This window comes from Rana temporaria, chromosome 3, assembly GCF_905171775.1.
Source record: "Rana temporaria chromosome 3, aRanTem1.1, whole genome shotgun sequence".
Classification (NCBI taxonomy): domain Eukaryota; kingdom Metazoa; phylum Chordata; class Amphibia; order Anura; family Ranidae; genus Rana; species Rana temporaria.
The window spans coordinates 113,242,345-113,264,029 of record NC_053491.1 but is presented as its reverse complement, the minus strand read 5'-3'; the positions used below and the strand labels follow the sequence as shown (position 1 = coordinate 113,264,029).

The 21,685-nt window shown below is 43.6% G+C and overlaps 1 protein-coding gene across 4 annotated transcripts in view; it reads left to right on the top strand.

The window, feature by feature from the left end:
• Positions 1 to 21,685, top strand: part of RBM17 (RNA binding motif protein 17) — a 59,497-nt gene that overhangs the window by 1,031 nt on the left and 36,781 nt on the right. For 2 of the 4 annotated variants that reach the window (XM_040343270.1, XM_040343269.1), the window contains exons 2-6: positions 4,997 to 5,135; positions 6,929 to 7,042; positions 9,149 to 9,315; positions 12,620 to 12,763; positions 15,889 to 15,986. In XM_040343270.1, coding sequence (XP_040199204.1) covers positions 5,013 to 5,135; positions 6,929 to 7,042; positions 9,149 to 9,315; positions 12,620 to 12,763; positions 15,889 to 15,986 — 646 coding nt within the window. In that variant the 5' untranslated portion in view covers positions 4,997 to 5,012. The remainder of the gene's footprint in view (positions 1 to 4,996; positions 5,136 to 6,928; positions 7,043 to 9,148; positions 9,316 to 12,619; positions 12,764 to 15,888; positions 15,987 to 21,685) is intronic. The other 2 variants (XM_040343273.1, XM_040343272.1) reach the window with 1 other exon arrangement.

Genomic DNA, 21,685 nt, shown 5'->3' with positions numbered 1-21,685 from the left:
GGCGGGCTCTGCACGTGGAGTGTGCAAACATCCCGGAGATTAAGGATGAGCTCCGGCGTGTTCGCATAGAACACGTGCAGAGCCCGCCAGGAAGTCGGCACCCGCGCTGCGCTAATCACAGCCAGGCAGACATTTCCCGATCTCTGCAGCCAAGCATCAGGAAATGTCTGCCTGGCTGTGATTAGTGCAGTGCGGGTGCCGACTTCCTGGCGGGCTCTGCACGTGTTCTATGCGAACACGCCGGAGCTCATCCTTACCGGAGATCATCCCTACTTGTAAAGTTGGAGCTGTAGTAGGGAGCAAGATCCCTTCTCTGTAGTGCTGCTGCTGTCCTATGTGGAGTGATACCGACTGCATGCCATCTCTTATCCCTACTAGCGTTCTCCAGAGTGGTGCCAGCAGCAGGAAAGTGATCTTCAGGTCAGTGTGAAGCAATACACCAGGCATACTAGTATAGGGCTGCTTTCACACTGATGTGCTGCAGTTTACCCAAACTACTGGTGCATTGTACCTGCAGCTTTTCTTGTGGGTTTGCTGCGCTTAGCCATAGACTTCAATTGTATCCTGCGGGTTTGGTGCACTTTCTGATTGCAGGAGCTTTGTTGCACTTTCAGAAAGTGCACCACACCTGCAGGATATAATAGATGTCTATGGCAAATTGCAGCTAACCCAGGGAAGTGACAAATGCCCTGCGTTGCACACAGGGTGCAGGTAAACCACAGCACATCAGTGTGAAAGCCCCCAAACTGCAAATGAACCCTTACTGTGTTGGGCCTCCTATAAGGCTATAGGGAGGCCCAACACAGTTAAGGGTTCATTTGCAGTTTGGGGGCTGGTAAAGACCCATAGTGAAGACATGCTTACCACCCTTGCCCCAACTGCACTCCGTTTAGCTGCAATGGCCAGGGTTGTACACATGTCGCAACCACAGCAGTTTTACTCCCTGTCATGGTTTGCGGGTGTAGCACCTACCAAGCATGACCCATTCAAGTGAATGAGGCCACTCTGCAAGTGCCTTTTTTTTATATAAAACATACTTGCCTCCTCTGTGCAGTTGGTTTTGCACAGATTGGCCCTGATTCTCTTCTGGGGTCCCTCAGCGGCGCTACTTGCTCCTTTTCTCGAGTGCCCCAATGGAAAGCCTCTCTCACTCGGGAGCATGCCCACTTGCGTGCCCCGTGTCCTGCTACTGCATCTATTGACACAGACAGCAAGACTCAGTCCCAGCTTCCACTGCTGTCAATCAAATCCAATGACATGCAAGGCGGGGCCAAGTCCCGCTGTCTTTGTCAATAGACGCAGCAGCAGAACACGGGAGCCGCCCGCACTGCTATCAATCTATCCAATCAGGACCTGAGACACCGGCTGGAGCTGGTGTGCATGTCCCCATCGCTGGAAAGACAAGGTTCAGGTAAGTAAAAGGGGGACTCTGGGGGGGCAGCTGCATCACAGGAGGTTTTTCACCTTTAATGCATAGAATGCATTAAGATGAAAAACCTTGAGGGTTTACGACCCCATTAATGCTGCGCATTGTTTAAAATGGCTGTTTGATCCTGTTTTCCTGATCTTCCCCTTGTTTTACTGTCCCCGATCCATCTGGTGCTAGTACAGAGCCTTGGGGGCACTTTGCACATGCTCAGTTTAGTTTGTATTACTAGAGTGTTTTTTTTTTTTTTCCTGGGAGGGTGCATGTGATCAGCACTGTCCAGAGGGTCAGGGGTCATGCAGCCTCATTGGACAGTCAAAGGAGAATGAAAACTCCTCCTGCAAGCGTTAACCAGTGCTCGGCCAGACACTGATAGAATTCACAAGACTGCGATATACTGCTGATGAATAAAAATATTTAACAGTTTGTTTACTAAAATAATTGTATTGTCATGTTGTGTGTACTGTGGGAGGCCAGATATAGTGAATGTAGGGTTTGGGTTTAGTAACACTTTAAAGCGGGAGTTCACCCAATGATGTTTTTTTTTTCTCTTTTCCCCTTTCAGGGATAAGCAATTAGCGGACCTCCAGATGTTGCCAAACTACAAGTCCCATGAGGCATAGCGAGACTCTGACAGCATCAAGCATGACACCCAGAGGCAGAGGCATGATGGGACTTGTAGTTTGGCAACAGCTGGAGGTCCGCTAATTGCTTATCCCCGCCTTAGATGGATGCTCGTTTTGTCTAGGGGAATCGGCTAGTTGTTTTAAAATATGAGCCGTACTTACCGTTTTCGAGATGCATCTTCTCCGTCGCTTCCGGGATATGGGTCTTCGGGAGCGGGCGTTCCTTCTTGATTGACAGTCTTCCGAGAGGCTTCCGAAGGTCGCATCCATCGCATCACTAGTAGCCGAAAGAAGCCGAACGTCGGTGCGGCTCTATACTGCGCCTGTGCACTGACGTTCGGCTTCTTTCGGAAAATCGTGACGCGATGGATGCGACCGTCGGAAGCCTCTCAGAAGACTGTCAATCAAAATAGGAACGCCCAGTGCCGCAGCCCATACCCGGAAGCGGCGGAGAAGATGCATCTTGTAAACGGTAAGTACAGCTCATATTTTAAAACAACTAGCCGATTCCCCTAGACAAAACGAGCATCCATCTATGGGGGAAAAGTGTATTGTACGGGTGAACCCCCGCTTTAAAGCGGATGTGCCACTAAAAAAATATATTAAAAGCCAGCAGCTACAAATACTGCAGCTGCTGACTTTTAATATAAGGACACTTACCTGTCCTGGAGTCCAGCGCCGTCCGCAGCAGATGACGAGCTATCGCTCGTCACCCTGCTGCTCCCCCCTCCATCCACGGTGAGGGAACCAGGAAGTGAAACGCTCCGGCTTCACTGCCCGGTTCCCTACGGCGCGAGTCGCGCTGCGCCCGCCGATTGGCTCCCGCTGTGTGCTGGGAGCCGAGTGTATCCAGCATACAACGGGGGACGGACGGGATGCCAGGAAAAAACCCGTCCTTTGCCTGTATCGTGTGGCCGGAAGTGGGTGCAAATACCTGTCTGTAGACAGGTATCTGCACCCCCCTCCCCCCTGAAAGGTGTCAAATGTGACACCGGAGGGGGGGAGGGTGCGCGACTTCACTTTAGGGTGAAGATCCGCTTTAAGTTCATTAACAGTAGGAGCCAAAGTTCCAGTGTTTGAGGTAGAACTACTGTATTTTTCTTTGTAGATGAGACAGTGGGCATAGTAGTGCTTCTCTAGCTTACCATTTCTTTATGGTAACTAGGATAAAAATATAGGAGCTACCATTTTTTATTTTTTTTGCGTGTTTTACAGATTTCAAGCTGTCAAGGGTTTCACTCATTAGATCCTAATGTCAGGTTTGCACATGGCTGTTTCAGATCTGTGACTTGATAAGAAGTGGAGGATAAATAAGAATGACTGCTTTAAAGTTGGCTCTAAATAAGTGCACTCCGTAAAAAATCATCACTCTCATATTTCCATCATGACTGATTCCTTTAACCACTTAAGCCCCGGACCAATATGCAGCCTAAAGACCCAAGGTGTTTTTACAGTTCGGGACTGCGTCGCTTTAACAGACAATTGCGCGGTCGTGCGACGTGGCTCCCAAACAAAATTGGCGTCCTTTTTCCCCCCACAAATAGAGCTTTCTTTTGGTGGTATTTGATCACATCTGCGGTTTTTAGTTTTTGCGCTATAAACAAAAATAGAGCGACAATTTTGAAAAAAATTCAATATTTTTTACTTTTTGCTATAATAAATATCCCCCAAAAACATATATAAAAACATTTTTTTCCCTCAGTTTAGGCCGATACGTATTCTTCGACCTATTTTTAGTAAAAAAAAATCGCAATAAGCGTTTATCGATTGGTTTGCGCAAAATTTATAGCGTTTACAAAATAGGGGATAGTTTTATTGAATTTTTATTAATTTTTTTTTTTTTTTACTACTAATGGCGGCGATCAGCAATTTTTTTCGTGACTGCGACATTATGGCGGACACTTCGGACAATTTTGACACATTTTTGGGACCATTGTCATTTTCACAGCAAAAAATGTATTTAAATTGCATTCTTTATTGTGAAAATGACAGTTGCAGTTTGGGAGTTAACCACAGGTGGCGCTGTAGGAGTTAGGGTGCACCTAGTGTGTGTTTACAACTGTAGGGGGGTGTGGCTGTAGGACTGACGTCATCGATTGCGTCTCCCCTATAAAGGGCATGACACGATCGATGCGCCGCCATAGTGAAGCACGGGGAAGCCGTGTTTACATACGGCTCTCCCCGTTCTTCAGCTCCGGGGAGCGATCGCGACGGAGCGGCTATAAACAAATAGCCGCGCCGTGGTCCCGGATCGCTCCCCGAGCGAACCCGACCGCCGCATGTAGCGGGGGGGGGGGTCCCGATCGGACCCCCCACCCGCTAATAGGCAAGGACGTACATTAACGCCCATGTGCCTGTACGTGCCATATTGTGGACGTATATGTACATGCGGGGGTCGGGAAGTGGTTAAGGCTGGGATGTGGTTAGTGCGAATTGGATGTGGGTTGCTCTGCATCCAATTTGCATGAGATTGTGACCGGCTCTCTATTGAGCCAGTTCACACATCTCCGTTCTGGTTCAGGAGTCACATGACTGCTGATCACTCAGCTCTTGGTCTTCTCAGAGTGAAGATAGTCGGTCTTTGTTCTTCTCTTCCAGCACTCGCTGCAGCCCTGAGTAGAGGAGAGGACTGGCACGTCTGGCTTTGGCTCTCAGCCATGTGCTGAGAGGTGAAGCTGGGTGGATGCCAACAATATTGTAGGGATACTTCCAGAGCCTGGAGCGGCCCATGTCAGCTGATGGCGGGCAATAGCCCATTATCGGCTGACTGGGTCTTGGGAGAGCAAAAGTTAATGCACTTCTGTGAACCACAAGAGAGGTAAGGCCAAAAAAGCTTTGGCCATACTTCTTTAAACTTCACCTATTTTGTCTCTCTATCAAGAAATGTATCATTGTTCTGCGATAATCATTCTCAGCCTTTCTCTTATTTTTATTCTCTTTCTAGCTTGAAGGTCAGAAACATGTCTTTATACGACGATTTAACAGTTGAGACTAGTGATTCAAAAACAGAAGGATGGTCAAAAAACTTTAAGCTCTTACAGTCACAATTGCAAGTCAAAAAGGCAACTCTAACACAAGCAAAGGTAAGGAAGTTTGCAATGGTTTTCCTTCCCCTCTTGTGCTCTCTCCTTTTACTACTCGGCTGCTAAACCTAATTTAATTTTGTGTTATTTTCAAAGGCTGCTAACAGCAGAGCAAACCTTTTACATAAATACATTTCAAACCTTTTACATGTAATTAGTACATTGACCGTATAGACTTCAAGCACACTGCAGCTCAAAGAAGCTACTCCTACAGCTGTTTAAGTTGTTTTGAGCTTTTACTTTTTTTTGCCTGTGAACTCCCCTCCATGTTGGCCTATGTATCCATGCAGACTATAGGCAGGAGTTTTGTGGCAGGTGAGTTTACAGGCAGGAAAAAAACTTTTTTTTTTTTTTTGCCATCGCACCGCAACGAGCTGCAGCACCTTATGGTTTGGTATGTGCTGTAGCTGCTGATGTGTGGGGTGCCATTAAGAATCAATGGTGCCCCGCACATCTGCTAAAGTGCAGCAAGTTTTTCTGTGGGTTTCGAATGCATGCAATATTTTTGTGCATGTTCACACTGATGTGAACCTAGGCTAAGAGGAGAGGGGATCTGTGATGTGAAGGATCGGAGTCATGGAACAAACATGCGACTCAGACCTGCTGGAAGATTACTTTACTGAGTGGACCTCCGTAAATATTTAATTAAATTCCCTATCCTGAAAAGAATGATGTGATGCTGACCCATGGCTTAAAGCAGGGGTGCCCAACCAGTGGCACACGAAGCCCTGTGATGTGGTCCGCGACCTCCTGCTCTGGGATGGAATAGAATACTGTTATTAAAGATCAGTATATTACTAAAATCACAGTGTATATATGGGCATATCTGTTCTCCAGTGGTTACTGGGCTGCTTTCAAACTGATCTGCAGGTGCAAAGCATTTTACCTGCACTGAGCCATAGACTTCTGTTATTACCTGCGTGTTTGAGCTTTCTGAAAGTGCACCAAACCTGCAGAATATAATAGAAGTTTATTGCAACGTGCAGGAAAGCCAAAGGTACACTGCGTTGCATGTGCGGTGTGGGTAAACCGCAGCAAATCAGTGTGAAAGCAGCCTTGGGCCCCTTTCACATGGTCGGTCCAATTGGACCCTCCATTCACCTCTAAGTAGTGGCAAACATAATCCGATCCACTTAAAAAAACAAGTATAGTAGGCTGTGTGCGCTCTGCATATGCCATTCTGCCGACTTATATGTGCAGGAGGTGGTCCTTAAGTGGTTAAGGAGCCGGGCTGCCTGTGTGGCATTGGGATGCAATTGTGTAGTTTTAACTCCTAAATGTGCACGCGTAGGTGCCCCCATCAGACTGGCGCTTGGTGGAGGGCACTAAAGAGAAGAAAACGGTGAAAGTGGCTTAAATAACGACAGGAAACGAATGAAAAGGTACAGATTACTGAAGGTTATAGGTACCTTACCATGTGTTTCCGCCCCCCCCCCCCCTACTGGCATGTTATTACATTAACAAATGAGCTGACATTAGAAAATACTGGGTGCATAGAGGTAATAGGTATTCAGTCTGTCTAACTGGACTAACGTGCTGTAGTTGGGACATAAGTGTATTGTATCTTGTTTTACATGATTGTTGAGTAAAGGTGACCCAGTGGTGACCTTGTGGTTGCTTTGAATGTTGAATATAGTAAGAAAGTAATTCCTATTCTTGATTTTCATTTAAGTGGAACTAAATAAGTAAAAAAAAAAAATTGCAAAAATGTTTCTCTGCCTATAGTTGTCTAAAGAATGCAAAATTCGGGTAAACGGTCACTTTTATTTTTTATTTTTTTTATTTCCCCCCAGACTCAAAGAACAAAACAGAGCTCAGTATTAGCGCCTGTTATTGACCTTAAAAGAGCCAGCGCTGATGACCGACAAATTGTTGATACTCCACCCCATGTGGCCGCTGGACTAAAGGTACCATTATTTGCTGTTATTTTGGAATTGTTACAAATTATGAATACTGTTCATATTAGGGCCAAAACTAATCGATTATGAAATTAATCGATTACAATTTTCATAATCGAATAATTGGCCAGTAACATAATGGGGTTAAAACAACTAAAATTACCCCTTTATAGTACAAAAAAGCAAATCGCTACTGTAAATATTACTTTCACTGTCCCACAGTAAAAAAAATGAACCCCTTACAGTAGCGATTAATTTGCTCTTTTTGTACTTATTATTTTTTTTTTTTATTTTTTTTTTCTTGTACAAAGAGTTTTATTGAAAAGGTACATCAATAAACAGAAAAGAATACAAAGAAAAGAAAAAAAAAAACAGTGGTAGACACACCATAAACTATCAGACATCAGAACAGATAGTCCGTAAACCTGAGATTTTATTTTTGTTTTTTTTAACCCCATTATGTTACTAAACATCTCAGGCCTGGGTTCACACCTCCTGTTTTTTGGTGCTTTTTACAGAAACACACTACAGTTCATTTACATGTTTTCTTATGGGACACGTTCACATCCATGATTTATTTTCAGCTGCTGCGTATTTGGAAAGGGCAAGGACTTAACACAAAACAGTGCTATTTATTTTTTTGGTTCAATATAGTTCAATGGAGAAGCTGCTGAAAAGCATGTAATGTGTTTTTGCGGAAATTTGTGTTTTGTAATTTGCCCAACAACAAATTGTCCCAAAAAAAAAAAAAAATGCAATTTTGGTTCACCCTTTAAAAAAAATTCTGACATCACACGGAGTCGCGCCATCCTACCGACAGAATGCCGGTGTTTTTTTTTTTTCTCAGGATATACCTCGTTATCACGATTTTGACCTCACGGCGATCACGCGGGACTGGGCGTTCCCAAGCACTGCCTGTGATTGACAGGCTTCCGAACGGCGCATACTGCGCGTCACAGGTTGCCGACAGAAGCCGAACGTCGGTGCGCAGGCGCCGTATAGAGCCGCACCGACGTTCGGGTTTTGTCGGCAACCTGTGACCCGCAGGGTGAACCTCCACTTTAAGGCTATTATCCGATTAATCGAAACAATAATCGGCCAACTAATCGATTATGAAAATAATCTTTAGTTGCAGCCCTAGTTCATATTCCCACTGTATTAAACTATATTGTAATAGTACTGTCTGCCCTTATGTTGTGAAGATCTGCGTAAACTGTTATCGCTATATAAATCCTGTATAATAATAGTAATGACATCAGGAAAAAAAAAAACGGAGGCTACAGGTTAAAAATGATGGATTATTTAAGGGGTTTCGTAAGGCTTGGCAAAAATGTCCCATTTGATGTATAACAAGGTTGCAGCACTAGGAGTGAGACCTTTTTTCACAAATCTAATCTTGAAAGATTATCCTTCTCTTATATATTATCAATGCCACCACTCACCAGATGTAATGACCTCAAACAGTAGATAGAGGAGGTCAAAGTATGCAAGTGATATATGCCGAAGTATGAAAAAACCTCTATGGTGGGATTTTTAAGGCAACAATCCAAAAGATTAGTGAACAAAGTTTACAAATTCATTCATTGAAATTTCGATATATTCCCAACACCCTCATAGGTGTGTATATACGTAGTGACTTGCTTTTCAAGTTGTAATATCCTCAAATAGCAGATGCATTCCCCATGGTTACGGCAGGGACGGTCCCCAAAAAGGTCAGAGATTCACCCCTTGTTCCCTATAAGATAAATATATATTAAAAAATGGTGTTTGAAGACCAATGTTGTGGGTGCTTTGCCAAAGCAAAGTGAAAATAAAAAAGGCTGTTAGATTCCTACAAATGGCCTCTTCCAAAACCAAAAAAGGGGGAGAGAAAAGGAGGAAAACTCCCACAAACAATGGTGGGATCCAGAAGACCTGGATTATCAAACAGCTTGTAGTTAGTGTTGGCTCCTTCAGCTTCTAGAGTAAGCCAATCAAAAAATTCCGACGACCCAAATCACCCAGCTGTGATATATGCAATCCAATTGTGGTCACAACCTATGATTCGCTTGTGACGGATCATCACCTTCACCAGGAATCGCTAGTGGAAATCCATTATTTGCTTTCTTTTTGTAGGAACCTGTTCCAAGTGGATTTTCTACTGGGGATGTGTTGGTTCCATTGGCAGATGAGTATGACCCTATGTACCCTAATGAATTTGAAAAAGTGGTCAAACGACAGCGGGAGGAGAGACAGCGGCTACGTGAAATAGAAAGGCAAAAAGAAATCGAGGAGCGAGAAAAGTAAGCGCCTTTATACTTCTATATACTAAGCAATGCCTGAGCCCTGACTGACTCTGCAGCTCAGACAGAAAGCGGAGAGGTCTCGCTTCTTTAACACCCCTTTCACACTAAAGGTGTATTGCAGGCGTTAAAAATGGCGCCTGCAATCTGCCCTCAAACAGCTGCTCTAGTGTGAAAGCCCTCGGGCTTTCACACTGGAGCGTTGCGCTAGCAGGACAGTAAAAAAAGTCCTGCTAGCCGCATCTTTGGAGCGGTGTGTTTCCCGCTCCTCCCCATTGAAATCAATGGGACAGCGCGGCTATACCGCCCGCAATGTGCTGCTTCAGCAGTGCATTGCTGGCGGTTCTAACGCTTTCTCAGCCGCTAGTGGGGGTTAAAAGCGACCCACTATCGGCTGAAAGGCGATGCAAATCCTCTCATAGCGTCGGCGGTAAAAATAGCGATGTTTTTACCGCCGACGCTATGAGTGGCTCTGTTAAAGCGGGGGTTCACCCAGAAATTTTTTTTTTAACATTACATTCAGCCGAGTTGTCAGAATGACAATCGGCTGTTTTTTTTTTTTTATCCCCGTACATACCATATTTTCACCGCCGCTTCCGGGTATGTCTTGTGCGGGACTGGGCGTTCCTAATTGATAGGCTTCCGACCGTCGCATACTGCGCGTCACGAGTTGCCGAAAGAAGCCGAACGTCGGTGCGCAGGCACCGTATAGAGCCGACTCGCAGTCCGGCTTCTTTCAGTTAGGAACGCCCAGTCCCTCAGAAGACATACCCGGAAGCGGCGGTGAAAATACGGTATGTACGGGGATAAAATAAAAAAAACAGCCGATTACATTCAGCCGATTTGTCAGAATGACAATGTTAAAAACATTTTTTTGGGTGAACCCCCGCTTTAAAGGTGTCTTAGGGTTCATTATTCCCAAGTAGGGTAAGTTTTTACTGTACTGAGCAAAATGGCACCGAGCATCAGTTTCAGGTTTCACATGGTCTGAGACTGGCCATACGTTATACAATTTCTTGTTCAATTTTCCTTTAGATTTACCAAAACCAAATAATATGAGGTGTAACCTAAACACTTTTAATTTGCATGCATTCAGGCAGGTCCTTGCATTACATAGTGTAAGGTACATCTAAAGCAGGGGTGGCAAACACAAGGCCCGCGCGCCGAATCCGGCCCGCCGGACCTTGTAATGTGGCCCGCACAGCAGCCTCATTTAGGCAGGTTGGGATCCCAGTCCCACGAGCGGAGCGGCAAATTAGCGCATGCGCGCCCTGTCAGTCTGAGTACAGGCATCTTCTCCTTACTATGCCGCTCTGTCTCTGCCTCCACCGCCGTGTCTCCACTCGTCTCAGCTTAGGCTGCCACTCTGGCCTCCGCCCTGTCTCCACCTCCGCTCTGTCTCCACCCATGTCACTCGATGCGCTCCAGCCACCATGTTGCGGCTCAGGTATTGGCAGCGGCTGCCCGATGATTGGACAAACGGGTGTCATGTGCGGTGGCAGGGGCCATCATCCTCTCCTCCTCCGCGCCGGACAGGATTTCCCCTTGATGTGGCAGCCAGTGTGGGACTGGTGCAGCGATGCCTGCTCTACCCCCACAGGCCAGCATATGTGGTGAAATTACATCTCCAGGGATCTTCCATCCTGACCAAGTGAACTGTGGTACGTGACAGTGACACAGATGCACAGTACAGTCACATCACCATCTCCCCCAATGTTCCTCCTGCCCCCACTTATTCTCAATGTTCCCCCTAATTATCCCCAATGTCCCTCCTGTCCCCCCCAATGTCCCTCCTGTCCCCCCAATGCTCCTCCTGTCCCCCCACTTATATCCAATGTCACTCCTGTCCCCCCAAATTTCCCCAATGTTCCTCCTGTCCCCCCCAATGTTCCTCCTGTCCCCCCAAAAAGGTACCATAGCCCAATACAAAGGGGAGGAGCCACCTATACAGGGAGGTACCAGAGCTGGGCCAGGTAGGAGAGAGTACAGATGTGAGGAATTTTTAGGCGCAATCCTGACCCCTGCACTGTATACGTAGCGCAATCCTGACCCCTGCACTGTATACGTAGCGCAATCCTGACCCCTGCACTGTATACGTAGCGCAATCCTGACCCATGCACTGTATACGTAGCGCACCCGGCCCTTTGAGGGTAACCATACTGCTGATAGGGCCCCCGATGAATTTGAGTTTGCCACCCCTGATCTAAAGGAAATAAGAAAATTGTATAATATATGGCCAGCTTTAGTGCAACTGAATCAGAGGGGCATGTAAGCTAATGCTAGCTGTCCACTAGATGGCACTCACTTAAAATACACAATGGCATAACAGAAGGAATTTTATATTGCAGACCTGACACTTAATTTTTAATTTTCTATTGGTGTTGTGTTCTTCTGATGATGGGGTAGGAATTTGGTGAATACACTAGAAAGTTGTATGACATGGCCTGAGCTACGGGGTACTTGAGAAAACTCTGTTACTCCTTGGGTTTGCAGGGTGTGACAGTCTAAAGATATTTTTATTTGCATATTGTCCTTTTCCCTGTAATATGTGTGTGTGTGTGTGTGTGTGTGTGTATGTATGTATATATGTATATATGTATATATGTATATATATATATATATATATGTATGTATGTATATATATATATATATATATATATATATATATATATATATATATATATATATATATATATATATATATATATATATATATATATATATAGCATTTGTGAAATATATTTGCTGTTAGGCGGCCATGTACATTTTACCTGTAATATATATTAAAAAAAAATGGCGGTTGTGAAATGTAATTAACACTCCAGCGAGCAATTTACTTAATTGTATTGTGTTTATTTTTAGTGGCTGTTTAGCGAGTAGCCTTTTGCCAAGTAGTTCAGAATATGTGGGTGCTATAAAAATAAAACGGTGATGATGAACAAGTCAGAAAAAGTCAATTTTTATGTTTGATGTTTTTATTACTGTAGAAAAGTGACTTGCTTTCTTCAGCATATACTATAAATGTCTAACAAAAGAAGCTGCTGGATTGCACAGCTCAGACTGTTATAGTAAAAAAATAAAATATCTAAGCTGCTTGCTGATGAGAGGGATTCATTTTAATACCAGTAATCTTTGCATGTGCAGTCCAGCTGACTGAGCAGCAAGGTCATTTTATTTGCCGCTGGTAGCGGTGTTCAGCTTACACGCCATCATCAACCAACTAATTATGGATCAAGTCATTCTCTGTTGTTTTATGGTTATGTATGTAAAGCAGTATGAATAAAACTACACTGCTTTCTTAAAGAAAAGGTCACTTTGCCCATGAGAACAATCAAAACCTCGGTGCTTCAAGGTATGGGGGAGCATGTGACCAGGATGCTGTGGCCATGAATGAGCAGCCAATCGCCAGATCCGCACACCTTTTATCTAAGGATTTCATTAACCCCATGTAAGCTGCATCCCGATCAGACTGAGCTAATTCACGGTTAAACTATTGAACAAATTGATTAGCAGGGAAGGTACAGTGCATTCATAAAGTATTCAGACCACTTCACTTTTTTCAATTTAGTTATGTAGCAGCCTGATACAGTTGTTTAAAATTATTATTTTTTTTTTTTCACATTAACTACACTCAGTACTCCACAATGACAAAGTGAAAACTGAATTTTAGAAATATATCTGTGAATTTATAAAAAAATAACTGAAATATCACATTGGCATAAGTAACCAGACCCTTTGCCCAGGTGCCACCTATTTCTCTTGATCGTTGCAGAGATGTTTCTAAACCTTGTTTGTTGTCCACCTGTGGTAAATTTAAATTGATTGGACATGATTTGTAAGGTCACACGCCTCTCCAACCCTGGGTTCACACTTGTGCGATGTGGGAACAGCGCGATTACAGCGCCGGTTCCCGCATGACTTCTCTCCCACAGGCAAGTTCACACTGCCTTGTGCGAACCTCTGCAGTTGTCATTGACACCCCCAGTCTAGTTCACAGATCACAGTGCGAACTGTGAACTCGCACAGGAATCGGATCGCATAGGTGAGAACACCCATGCGATCTGATTCTAGTGCAGGGAAAACCAAGTCCCTGCACTATTTTATGTGCGAAATGCAATGCAAGTTCAGCCATACAACTGTATGGCTGAACTCGCATTGCTTAGAGATCGCATGTGATCGGCACCTGCAGTGCGGGTATGAATCGCATGCGATCTCTGAGATTGCGCTAGTGTGAACCCAGGCTCAAAGGCCTCGCAGCTGACAATGCATGCTGTATCAGAGCAAAAGCCATGAGGTCATAAGAACTCTACAGAGCTCAGAGACTGGATTATTTCTTCTTTTTTAAAGCCACCTGACTGGCCACAACAGGACTCGATAATAGCAGTTTTTACATCTCTAGTATTTAATTTAGGCCACTGCTGTCTTTTATGACTTTAGGAGTCTAGGGTAAGAGGAAGTTTTTTGTTTTTGAATAGGATACATCAGGGATATGCAATTAGCGGACCTCCAGCTGTTGCAGAACTACAAATCCCATGAGCCATTGCAAGACTCTGACAGCCACAAGCATGACACCCAGAGACAGAGGCATGATGGGACTTGTAGTTTTGCAACAGCTGGAGGTCCGCTAATTGCTTATCCCTGGGATACATGAATATATGCTGTTCTTCCACTGACAAAGGCTTTAAAATATATTTTTTTAGTTCCGAGTACCTTCATAAGGTATAACTGTTGCAATGGTAACATAGGAAGAAGTTATGAAAGATTTTACCGGCTTATTAGAACATTGGCAGTAGCAGCACCATGCTCTTGCAGATTCCAAATACAGTGACTTGAAAAAGTATTCATACCCTTTGAAATTTTACACATTTTGTCATGTTACAACCAAAAATGTAAATGGATTTTATGTGATAGACCAACACAAATTGGCACATAGTTGTGAAGTGGAAGGAAAATGATAAATGGGTTTAAATTTTTTTATTTTCAAATTTCTGAAAAGTGTGGCGTGTATTTGTATTCAGCCCCTTTTACTCTGATAGCCCTAACTAAAATCTAGTAACCAACTGCCTTCAGAAATCACCTAATTAATAAATAGAGTCCACTTGTGTGTAATTTAATCTCAGTATAAATACAGCTGTTCTGTGAAGTCCTCAGAGGTTTATTAGCGAACCTTTAGTGAGCAAACGGCATCACGAAGACCAAGGAACACGCCGGACAGGTCAGGTATAAAGTTGTGGAGAAGTTTAAAGCAGGGTTGGGTTATAAAAAATATTCCAAGCTTTAAACATCTCACGGAGCACTGTTCAATCCATTATTCCAAAATGGAAAGAGTATGGCAAAACTGCAAACCTACCAAGACATGGCCGTCCACCTAAACTGACCAGCTGGGCAAGGAGAACATTAATCAGAGAAGCAGCCAAGAGCCCATGGTAACTCTGGAGGAGCTGCAGAGATCCAAAGCTCAGGTGGGAGAATCTGTCCACAGGACATCTATTAGTCACACTCCACAAATCTGACCTTTTATGGAAGAGTGGCAAGAAGAAAGCCATAAGAAGTTCCATTTGTAGTTTGCGAGAAGCCACGTGGGGGACACAGCAAACGTATGGAAGACGGTGCTCTGGTCAGATGAGATCAAAATTAAACTTTTTGGCCTAAAAAGAAAAACGCTATGTGTAACAGAAAAATATAACTGCACGTCACCCTGAACACCCCATCCCCACATGAAGCATGGTGGTGGCAGCATTGTGTTGTGGAGATGCTTTTCTTCAGCAGGAACACGGAAGCTGGTCAGAGTTAATGGGAAGGTGAATGGAGCCAAATACAGAGAGCAATCTTAGAAGAATACCTGTGGTCTGCAAAAGACGGCGGAGGTTCACCTTCCAGCAGGGCAATGACCCTAAACATACAGCCAGAGCTACAATGGAATGGTATAGATCAAAGCATATTCATGTGTTCGAATGGCCAAGTCATAGGCCAGACTTAAATCCAACTGAAAATTTCTGTTCAGCGCTCTCTATCTAATCTGACAGAGCTTGAGCTATTTTGCAAAGAAGAATGGGCAACAATTTCATTCTCTAGATGTGCAGTGCTGGTAAAGACACCCCCAAAAAGACTTGCAGCTGTATTTGCAGCGAAAGTTGATTCTATAAAGTATTGACTCAGGGGGGCTGAATACAAATGCATGTCACACTTTTCACATATTTATTTGTAAAGTTTTGAAAAACATTTATCATTTTCCTTACACGTCACAATTATGTGCCACTTTGTGTTGGTCTATCACATAAAATCCCAATAAAAATACATTTTAAGTTTTTGGTTGTAAAATGACAAAATGTGGAAAATTTCAAGGGGTATGAATACTTTTTCAAGGCACTGTATGAAGAAGGTGGGATTTAATGGCAAGCTAGTGTGATTGAGTGAGGCTTAAATATTACCATTACCCTTCTGGAATAATCAAAACCTTTCATATCATGTCTTTCTTTTTGTATTATGCATGTTTTCAGTAGTTCTACTTTGCATCCAATGTGTCTGTTAATTTTTGCGTTTTTTATATTTACATACTGTGCTAATATTAAGGAGGCGTAAGGATCGTCATGAAGCTAGCGGATTTTCTCGTAAACCTGACCTTGAATCTGATGAGGATGAAGAATATGAAAAAGACAGACGCAAGAGAAGTAAGTTACTTTTAACCATTGTTTTGACAGAATATGAAAAGTTTTAAAAAAAATGTTTTCATTTCTTACTCATTTAATTTGCTATCAATGGATGTGGTAACTCGCGTAAATCTGTTTGCACTTTACCCTGTTTTAATGCAGAACTTTCAGGCAGATATAATAAAACATTTTAGTCCAGGTATGCACCCATTTAAAAGCCCTAAATGTACTTTTATGTATTAGTTGAATATGTCTTTATATCAGCTCTCTGTATTCCCCTGTACAGGGGAACTCAGGACTCAACTGTAAGCCAATTGGCATTTGCTGAATGGAAGAGAGTGCAAAGAAATTTAGCTCATAGTTGTGGCACTGCTCCTACTCCTACCATTTACAGCCTGAGGCGGCGGGTCCTTGACCAAAGTGTATTGCTTTAACTATCCTAAAAAAAAAAGAGAGAATACATTTTAATTGCATCACCACAGGGTGGTACTGTGGTTGCACGTCTATAAAATTGTGCCACGTTTTAATTAATTGGTATACTGATTAGAAACCTTGAAGACGGACTTTATAGGCACTCCACTACACAAAGTTAAAAGTAGAAAATGTTATTACAAAAAAGTTAAAGAAATTGGACAAACCTTAATAAAACCTCATCACTATCAAAGAATTGCCTACATAACGGTCACATGACCAGCTGGTTTCTCTGGTCCTGATTGGATAGATTGATAGCAGTGCAGCCATTGGCTGGGGGACCGGTGCTGAGTCAATGGACGCAGCAGCAGGACACGGAGCGCACCCACACGAGTGCTCCGAGGGAGAGCGGCTCTCCAACGGGGCACTCCAAAAAGAGAAGGAGCGCCGCTGAGGGACCCTAGAGGAGGATCAGGGGCAATCTGTGCATAACCAACTGCAGAGGAGGGAAGTATGATGAATAAAAAAAAAACACCAAAGTTAGCACAGTTTTTTTTTTTTTTGTTTTTTTCTTATAATGTGAAAGATGTTACGCCAAGTAAATAGATACCTAGCATGTCATGCTTTAAATGCTTTAAAATTGCGCACACTTGTGGAATGTTGCCAATTTTGGAAAGTAGACACTCCAAGGAAATTTGCTGAGTGGCATGTTGAGCCCATTACGCAGAACCGTGCAGTGGCAACCAGGGCTGTGGAGTCGGTAGATAAATGTTCCGACTCCTCAGTTTTATGTACCTCCGACTCCTCTGTATTAATATGCAAATGTATTTTATACATTCCTTGAGGGAAAGAAACGCAACCTACCACAGGACTACTGGCTGGGAAGCCAACAGTCTACTGTATTGCACAGTTTAAGCAAAAGACAAACACAATGAAAACAATCAAGTGGCTGGATAGTAGCAGCAGGCATAAACATCAGGAACAGGATCTTTACCAGTTCAAAAATACAAACCACATTATTTGGTTGTTTTAGAACAAAAACAAAGCTTATCTATAATGAACCAAAAACAAAATCTGCAAAACCTAGAAATGGTTTATATTAATCTTGAAATGTAGTTATAGGCTTAGCAAATGCAAATCAATTCAATGTAGAGTTCTAAGGAAGAGAATTGCCTCTGCCAGATCCTCTTTCATAGAGGCTCCTAAGTCAGACTTTATTATTTTTAGGGCTGAAAATAATCTTTCGACACTGACTTGGGTGGGTGGCATTGCAGTAACTATTCTGGCCACATCACCAACGATCTCTGGATAAACAAGGATGGCTTCTTCAACAGTAAGTTTTGATGAGCGATCATACTTTTCAGCTTCGTTTAGTGCTTTATAAAACTCCTGTTGGAATTTTTTTATTTGGACACTTACTGGTTCTCTAACATGCGTTCCCTGTAAAAGCAGAACACAACACTATGAAAAGTATAAGTATTGCAGCTCCTAATTGTGCGTTGCGTGCCATATAGTGAAGCACATGAAAAGCATGCTTCTTCACGGTCACTTAACGTGTTCGTTTTGCGGTTACGTGAGGCACTGCATGCATTGGTCTTTATTCTTACAGTAGAGAAGTCATTAATTATAACTTTTTGTGAATTGGGACTTTTAAACTTGCTTTTTTTTTTTTTTTATTCCAATCTAAATTTAGTAGGAGTCGGTGCATTGTTTTCCGACTCCGACTCCAGGTACCCAAAATTTCCCCAGACTCCGACTCCTCGACTCCGACTCCACAGCCCTGGTGGCAACAAACAACATACATTATTTAAAAGCCTTTACAGGTTAACACTTTAGATTTACAAAGAAGGTCTACTGCTAGAATTGCTTCCCTCGATCTGACATTCGCGGTGATGCCTCACATGCATGGTGCAATTGCTGTTTACATACGACACAAGACCGACGCTTGTGTTCACCTTTGCACACGAGCACGGGGGGGAAAGGGGTGCTTTATTTTTTTTATTTAACATAATTTTTATTATCACAGTGAATATAAATATCCCCTATGATGGCAATAGCACCATGCTTGTGCTTTCATCCACCAGTCTCTGCTGACATCTGATTCAAATCAGCAGTGTTCTCCTCTGGGGATAAAAGAGAGGGCTGGCGTGGTGCTGGTAATCGCTTTCCTCCTTTAAATCGCTTATTCCCATGGGATAAAACCTGATCATCTCGCCAGATATGATGGATATGCAAAAGAAGGAAGGCAGAATCAAATTTATTTTTTTTTTTTTTTGTAGCAGCTATTTTATTCAAAATTTGTTTACACCACTTAATTTCCCGAGTTTGTGCAGATTGATATTCATGCACTTATGCATTTATGCACTTACACTATTGCCAGAGGGGGGCTGAGGCTGTTATTAGGGTTGAGAGTAGGGTTGTCCCGATACCACTTTTTTGAGACCGAGTACAAGTACCGATACTTTTTTTTTCAAGTACTCGCCAATACCGATACTTTTTTTTATTTAATGTCATGTGACAGTGGCAGTATTTTTTTTTTTTTTTTTTTACAATTTTTTTTTTTTTTTTTTTTTTAGGGGGGGGGGGGGTGAATTGTCAGTGTGTTTTTTTTTTTTTATTTTTTTTTTACATTTTATTTATTTTTTAATATTTATTGCAATTTTTTATTTTAATTTTAATCAGCCCTGTTGGGGGGCTTTGGTGAGATTTCAGGGGTCTTAACAGACCTCTGGCATCTCCCCTTTAAGACAGAGAAAGGGACTAGGGAAACAGATTCCCCAGTCCCTTTCTCAGCAGCCTCAGCTGAAATGAATGGAGGGAAGCTCCTCCATTCATAAACTGAAGCATCGTAAATACAGGAGGTTACGATGCTCAGTTATATGAATGAACAGAGTCGGTGACCACCGACTCTGTTCATTCGGAAAAAGTAGGAGCCGGGCTCAGCGGCTCCTACCTCCGCTCTCCCCCTGACAGATTGAGGGGGAAGAGCGGCGGGGACGGGGGGGGGGGGGATGGATGGAAAGAGAACTAGATGGACGGGGGGGGGGGGGGGGGGGGAGAGAGAACGAGACGGACGGACGGGGGAAGAGGAGGAGAGAACGGCATGGACGGAAGGGGGAAGGGGAGGAGAGAGAACGGCACGGACGGGGGGGGGGGGTGAGAGAGCAGCACGGACAGAGGAAGTCAACAGAAGGGGGGGTGGGGAGACAACACTGACCATGGGGGAGAGAAGATTTGCAACTCCCCTGCCTGCCCGCTCAAGTATCGGGTGAAGCATCGGGAGCATTTCCCCGAGTACAAGTACTCGGGGAAATGCTCGGTATCGATACCGATACTAGTATCGGTATCGGGACATCCCTAGTTGAGAGGCAGAGTGACGAACTGAACACATTTTAAGCAGCTCCTTCGGGGGTATCGCTACTCTTGTGTAATAATTGTCCACGTACAAGTGGTACCCCTTTCCGAATAAGGGTGACACCAAGTCCCAAACAATCTTAGCGCTGCTCCCTATGTAGTCTGGGCAGTTGAGGGGGTGGTGCGTGCTGTCTTTTTTTTTTTGTTTTTTTTTCTCGTAAACCATAAAACGCCATGTATAGCATGTTGCCCTGTCACAGAACTTGTACAACTTGACCCCATATCTGGCATGCTTGCTGGGGAGCTACTGTTTGATAGACAAGCGGTCAGAAAACTTAATCGGGGACCCATCAACGCAGACAACTTGATCGGGATTAAACAAGGCTGTAATCTGTTGGTTGAAGTGGTTTATGAGGTGCCGGATTTTGTGGAGTCGATCATATCCAGGGTCACCCCGAGGACGATAGTTCATTATCATTGAAATGCTCGTATCTAGTCCTGCTCATGGAAGCAGAGAACACGGGCATGTGGTGAAGTGGGTCAGTGGACCAATATGACCACAACTCACCCATTAGGAGGCAAGGGTTCGGGAACAGTTATAGGCTTCCAAGCAAATTCTCTCTGGCAAGGGTCAAATTTGGGATTTTACAGCGATAAATTGACCTGTAGAGATCTTCCATGAAAAAACAGCTCGTAAAAGTCAAGGGTAATAAAATCCCCTGTTTCCACCTGAATTCTGGGTTGGCCAGTGAATGGGGGCAGTGCAGGTGCTACAGAAGTGGTGGGCTCCCAATCAGGATTGCCATATGCAGCGGGAAGGACACTATGGACTCTACGGGCCTGTCTTTGAACTCTTGGTGGCTGCGGGGCACTACTTGTGCTATCCAACACACCAGCTTGTACTGCACTTATGGGACTCGCCATGTCACCAAGTGATACTTCAGTGCTGGTTTGTCTACGACCAGGGTATACTAGGCCGCTGGTGCTTACCAATTCAGCAGAAGGTTGAGAAGCACTAGTAATGGCTCTCTGCTCCATACAAGAGCCCTGTGGTTGTTGCACCTCAACAGAACGAGTACACCTGACCTTATCAGGGACCACTACTCCTTCATCAGAGCTATCTGTCAGGGTGCCGCTGCTTCCTACGGGTTCGTATTGTGAGCCTGGATCTGACAGTGAGGCTTCCCCTTCGCTCTCATGTGTCATGCTCAGCAACGTGTAGGCCTCTTCACTAGTGTATTTATAGGTACCGCTAGCGTAACTCAGACAACATGTTCCCACCGATTACTGTCACAAGGGATGTTTACATTCCTTGTGACGGTAATAAAAGTGATCAGAATTTAATTTTTTTTTTAGGGGTACCATAGTTTGTCGCCATTCCGCAAGTGTGCGTAATTTCAAAGCATGACATGTTCAGTACTGTATCTATTTACTCTACGTAACATCTTTCACATTGTCCTAAAAAATTGGGCTAACTTTACTGATTTTTTTTATTTTTTTTTTCATATAATTTTTTTTTCCCGTGTGTGTGTGTGTGTGTGTGTGTGTGTGTGTGTGTATATACACACACACACACACACACACACACACACACACACACACACACACACACACACACACACACAGTACAGACCAAAAGTTTGGACACACCTTCTCATTCAAAGAGTTTTCATTATTTTCAGGACTATGAAAATTGTAGATTCACACTGAAGGCATCAAAACTATGAATGAACACATGTGGAATTATACATAACAAAAAAGTGTGAAACAACTGAAAATATATTTCATATTCTAGGTTCTTCAAAGTAGCCACCTTTTGCAGCAGACACATCTCTAGAACTGTAAGAGGAGACTGTGTGAATCAGACCTTCATGGTAGAATATCTGCTAGGAAACCACTGCTAAAGAAAGGCAACAAGCAGAAGAGACTTGTTTGGGCTAAAGAACACAAGGAAT